Source organism: Mixophyes fleayi, chromosome 3 (assembly GCF_038048845.1).
Source record: "Mixophyes fleayi isolate aMixFle1 chromosome 3, aMixFle1.hap1, whole genome shotgun sequence".
NCBI lineage: Eukaryota > Metazoa > Chordata > Amphibia > Anura > Limnodynastidae > Mixophyes > Mixophyes fleayi.
Window position 1 is genome coordinate 81,398,449 of NC_134404.1, and position 6,000 is coordinate 81,404,448.

Sequence of the window (6,000 nt, forward strand, 5' to 3'; positions counted from 1 at the left end):
GTTCTGTTTGTCCACTGAGTGCGTAAGGACTTATTTGGAAAGTTCTACTTCACTTTTTTACCACACCTGAATTAATGACATTTTTTTGATTTTTCTAAAATACTGCCTATGTATGTCTTAAAATGATAATGAGGGGGACATTGGTACTCTTTTAATTTCATGTGTTACATTTATCCATTTTAATCATTTTTATTACATATGTATTTTTTGTGCTCAAAATGTACTTCTCCTTATAAAGTGTTCTTAGCAGCAAAAAGAGTCTGATTGTAGTGAAAGCGAAGACAGATCTCGTCTAAGTACATGTAAAAATCTAATTCTTTTGCAAGGGGAAAGAGACCACTCATTAACCCATTAACCCAGGATCAGTCTCCCCATAAATATGCCCTTTCAACTCCCGGAAGGGCCTTATTTAAAGTTGGACATAAGTGCTTTTGCGCATTGCAGCTACACTTTACATAAAGTTGTGTTACTGTGCATGTGCACAACTTTTGCCCATATTCAGAGTTACACGTATCTAATACTTGTGATCCCTTACACTTGTAGAGGTGTGTAGGCTGTGATCCTCTGAAAGACAATTCATGTGGAAATGAGTCCTATTGTGCAGCTATTGTGAGGTGGGGTAACCTAATAAAGGTTACTACAGCTGCTTAGACTTTGTGATTATATACACACACACACACACACACACACACACACATATATATATATATATATATATATATATATATATATATATATATACACACACACTGGATTGGGAGTGGTGTACACTTGTTTGCTTAAAAAGATAATGCACTATCTCTGGCATTGTTTGTTCTATGTTTTGGGTATACACTACTAAACCTACTTCTGATGTTACTGAATATTCAGGGATGAGGTTTTTGGATGCGCTTGAATACTTTGACAAGCTTGGTACGCATATATATTGTATTTAAGGCATACTTGCTAACTCTCCCGGAATGTCCAGGAGACTTCCGCATTTCGGGTGGGTCTCACGGACTCCCAGGAGTGTATGGCATTCTCCCACTTCCTAGTGAACTGTGCAGAAATATGACCAAAATGTTGTGATTCTCCGGGAATCGCGGAATTTGCCCCCCCCCCTGCTGTAAAATGACGCGTTTGCATCATTACGTCACGTCCAAAATGACCCCGTCCCCGCACCCCACTTCCTTCCGAGAGGATGCCGGAAGCCAAATATACAAAAAATTGGCAAGTATGATTTAAGGATCTTGAAATAATCCTAAAATACTACACTATTTTGCGCCCTATCCTTCTTTCTTGCCTTGCAGATTAATTAAACCTGTTAACTCCTTTCTGCTCAGCTGCTAGTGGTCACAGCTTCCCTAAAAGCCACAATGTATGAGAGACATTGCAAGCGCTGCCCACCAGCTTTTTGTCATCTGTGATCAGAGTAGTAAAATGCATGACTGGAGGTTAGATAGCCTGACATATGGTATGTGTATCATTGTACATATCAGGTCTACAGGTTACAATTTGTTTTGTAGCAGAAAGCAGAAACAAAATATATAAGCCATCAAAGTCTTCTAAATGTTTTTTTAAGTGTAGAGTGTTTTCCCCCGGAATGTTTTTTTTTTTTTTAGGGATCCTAAATTGTCTCAAACCATTATCTTGAAACATTATTTCTGCAACATTACAGAACACTGTCCTAAATTTAAAAGCACAACAGATCACTGACAGTTATTTTAGAGTATTGTGTAGTAGATTTAAATGCATTTAACAAGATCTGGAAGGCATCATGAGATCAAGTTATTGATTAGTGATATACAATTTTACTGTGTATAAAAAAAAATTCCCACATCTAAGAAATTGGAAGCCTCTAGACAAGGGTTAGATTTCTCATATGGAAGGTACAGAGTAAGTTCACAAATATTTACCTATTAAACCAATACTGTAGGCATTTTTGTAATTAGTTGTCTTGTTGTCAGAAAAGCACCCCTTCAAGCAATAAATTTTAATTCACTAGCTATGCACCATAAAATACTAATGCACAAATGAGTTTTGTAAAATAAATGTAAAAAAAAACTTACAATAAACTTCTTGTCCATATTTTTAATGAGGTTGACATGTTCTTCTGTTTTCAGCTTAACCCGTAAAACTTTGTGTCTGGAATACATGTTCTGCGTTAGAATGTAAAGTATTAAACTTAAATCAAGCAATGCTGAGCTTACTCACTCTCTTAAATAACAGAAAAAGACAGTTACCCATGAAAAGGTAAACTTGATGACACCAAGCAGATAGCGGAGAGGCAAATCAAGGTCCACAGGGATTTCATGTTTTTTCAAACTGGTCATTTACTTGACAAATTGTTTAAGGAGTACTGTTGTCTCCTTTTTGTAGATTATGTTATCTGATGCATTATTTCCCCTCCCTAGTAGTATTTTTTTCTGCTCATTTCATACTTCCCAGCATTTATTCAAGCAAAATTGGAATGACAATTGAAGCCCATGCCCAGGGCCTGATCATTTAATAGGCTGACTAGACTTCAGCCTAGGGCAACAAGGCTTTTTGAAGGGTTCAACATTTTTTGGGGGTGCAAAATTATGAAAGGGACAAGAATAAACTGAAATTAATTTTAAAATATAAGAGAATATCTGTTCTCCAAAGTAAAACAAAAACATGAAAGAAAAATATAGCAATGTTTTAATCTTGACGTAATCCCATGGTAAAGGCTCAAGGCAATGGGCCTGATTGGTCTACTACACAAGAAGCTGGATTATAAATTCACTAAAGAATGCACAGAACAATTAAAAACAAAATATTGAATAATTGTCACCTTTTAATAATAAAGGCATTAAAACAGTAAGAAAAAACTTGTTTTCCCCCCCATGAAATAGATTTATTAGAATGTTGTTAATGTCTACTGACCCAAAAATAAATTTTTACATTTGCTCCTGCTTGCAAACACATGTTATAGCCTGCATACGAGACTGTCATCACTACTGATCAGGACTTAGACTAGCCCTGTAGCTGGAGCAAGCGATACGACAGAAAAATAAGTAAGTTTGAGACACTCAGCGCTGAATTCGGATGTGGCTGCATGCGCTTGAGTTTGGCATGCTTCTACTGTACATTGACTACAACAAAACACCCATTCCTGCCCTGTTCACTCCCCAAAATCATCAGCTGTAGTAAGTGTCCTTTGCCTTAGCGGAAGCAGCAGATGAGGCTACGTTCATGGCCAAAGTGATTTTGCGGACAGTATGCACAAAATCGACAGATACGTGTCTTGATGAATCAGTTCTTTTGAGGATTAGTGAGTAGTAGAGACAAGGATGGTGAAAGACGCAGACACAACTAATCGAAACTTCCGGATATTAAATCTTGTGACCGTGAGGAGAGTACACAAGGAGCATGATTGGTTGAGTTTATACATGTGACCGGATTGTGTCAGTTTAAAAGGATCCTAATTTCGTCCACCTGTTATCTTGATAAAGAATGCATTGGATTTGAAACGCGTTAATTCAACAGGGGTGACTATCGTTTAGGACTACCGGAGGAATGATGCAGCTTTGAGAACTGACTGTCGTGTGGGTAACTGACCCCATCTTTAATATCTATTTGCTGTTTTTATTCCGCTGTGAGGTACGCTCCTAGAAGCAGTTTTATATGTATTGAATCATTTTGTAATAAACAGTATTATGCTATGATTTTATCTTTTGTACACATGGTTTTTGCTGGAGACCACAGCACCAAAGGATCTCGTGTTCTTCACCATTAATTTGTTTGATGTGCAGATTTTAAAGAAACCATCTTGTAAGCACATACCCTTCGGGGATTCCCACATGTGGTTATCCAATAATCAGCCACCTAGAACACATTGTGGAAGAGGGATCACCTTTAAGAGACATCCTATTTATCTCCAATACATGTTGAGACTATACTGCTCTATGTATATTTTTTTTATGTTACAGCTATCCATGTTAGATGCTGGCATTTTATGTATGTGAACCATTCAGCGCTGTGAGTTACCAATTTTTATTGCTATACATGTCTTTGGGGAGCAGGTGGCTCCCTATATGTTAACTTGGGCTGCTTTCTGGTGACACATCAGCGCCCATTCTTGATTTTAACTTTTGTTGACCATAATTTGCAAACGTTTCTGATTTCTGTTATTTTATACACTCGACCATTAATAAAAACTTGTTTGAAAAAAGATAATAAAAGATGTCCCCAATGTCAACCACCCTAAATGTGTGCATATTCGCAGCTGCATCCCCTGCACCTATGGTATTTACACCCATGGCTACTGACTACCATATTTTGTTTTACTAATATAGAAATACATTTTTTTTAATACCATTAAGTAGAGGAAGACATTAAATTTATCAAGCTGCAGGTTTGAAAAAGTGTAGCTGTTGCCTATAGCAACAACATTCTAGCAGTCATTTTGTAGAATCTACTAAATAAATGATAACTAGAATCTGATTGGTTGCTATAGGCAACATCTGCACTTTTTCAAACCTGCAGATTGATAAATTTACCCCTATCTGTATAATGCCTCATGATTTAATTAATTCCTAGTGAGTTGATACTCTGCATTGTCATGAATATTGCAGGGAGTGGCTCTAGGATTTTGGGAGCCCTAAACAAGAAAAATGGATGGCCCCCCTCCAACACCCCAATTTGCAACAGAACCAGGGAATGTTTCTGCACATTGCAACTAATGAAATAATGCAACATACATACACATACATACAAATATATTCTTTAATAAAATGCAGTGATGTAAAATAACCCTTAAATTACCAAATGCAGCCGTGAACCACATGAGGGTAAAAAATGAATTACTGAGAGAGAGAGGAAGGGAGGTAAATGAACTACTGGGCAGGAAAGCATTCAGATTTTCCAACTAGAAATCCTGTGTTGCCCCTAAGTCCCCATATTGATCGGCAAGGAATCCACATTAAATCAGGAAATAGACTTTGTTGCCAAGTCCGATATCCAGGACATGAAGATCTAAAATCTTGATATCAGAAACAAGTGCATCAATATCGTGAGACTCTGTGAAAATATGGATGCAGGGGAGAGTGCCTTCAATAACTGCATGTGTTGTATGTTGCAGAGGTCCAGAGATATCATGAGCAGAAGGGTAAATTTTTGGTGAAAGAAAACATCTGATTTAGTTGCTGTTGCAGCTATGGGCACCAGCCATGCAATTCATTCCACACTGATCTCCTCATACAGAGTATAGTGTATTAATATAATGCTGTATTAGTAAATATTATACATCATATCCATCATATACAGTTGCTCACAGTGCTGGTTGTGGTTGCTCTCAGGAGAGAACAACTTGGCTGAGGTAGCTATCAGAGACACACCAAGTCTGGCCAAACCTAATAGTGTTGGGGTTGGGGTGTTGTTAGGGGCGAGGGAGAAAGCTGAAGTCTGGGAGTTGGAAAAGATAGAATTGTGAAGGATGAAGCCAAAATCAATTGGTTGGACAAGGTAGAGTAATGATGGATGAAGGTGAAGTCAATGAATAGGCAAACAAAACAAGAGTGTCTGAAGAGCCAGCAGAGAAATGCTGTTATTGTGGCGGATCCTCACAATGACGAGGTATATACTGTATCTATCTAAAATATTATATAGTACTATGTATATAATACAAATACATAGTTAGATCAATGTGCATATATGGTGTTATATATACATTGCTTTGTATATAATAGTATAGAAAGATAAATACACATTGATCGCATCATACAGCGCACAGTGTATAGTATATAATGCATAATTAATAAATAATATTATGGATAATCTATAGTATTATTGATTCTGTATTGTATATGATAGGAGATCAATGTGTATATATACATCTGTAATAGACATGTATATAGATATTGCTCCTCTCATACAGGGCCTGATTCATTAAGGAACGTATACGCTGATATGTGTTGTAATTGCAATGTGCATGCTTAGAAAAAGACTATATGTCAGCGAGCACAAGTACATCCACTTCACCTTTAAAAGCAAATGACA

At 37.0% G+C, this 6,000-nt stretch overlaps 1 protein-coding gene across 2 annotated transcripts in view; it reads right to left on the reverse strand.

The window, feature by feature from the left end:
- The window catches only part of LOC142143770 (carboxypeptidase B-like), a 50,225-nt gene extending 47,915 nt beyond the window's left edge, over window positions 1–2,310 (reverse strand). For both annotated transcript variants that reach the window (XM_075201903.1, XM_075201902.1), the window contains exons 1-2: window positions 2,223–2,310; window positions 2,049–2,124 (exon numbers count right to left, since the gene is read on the reverse strand). In XM_075201903.1, the coding sequence (XP_075058004.1) occupies window positions 2,049–2,124; window positions 2,223–2,293 (147 nt within the window). In that variant the 5' untranslated portion in view covers window positions 2,294–2,310. The remainder of the gene's footprint in view (window positions 1–2,048; window positions 2,125–2,222) is intronic.
- Between the last annotated feature and the right edge of the window lie 3,690 nt (window positions 2,311–6,000).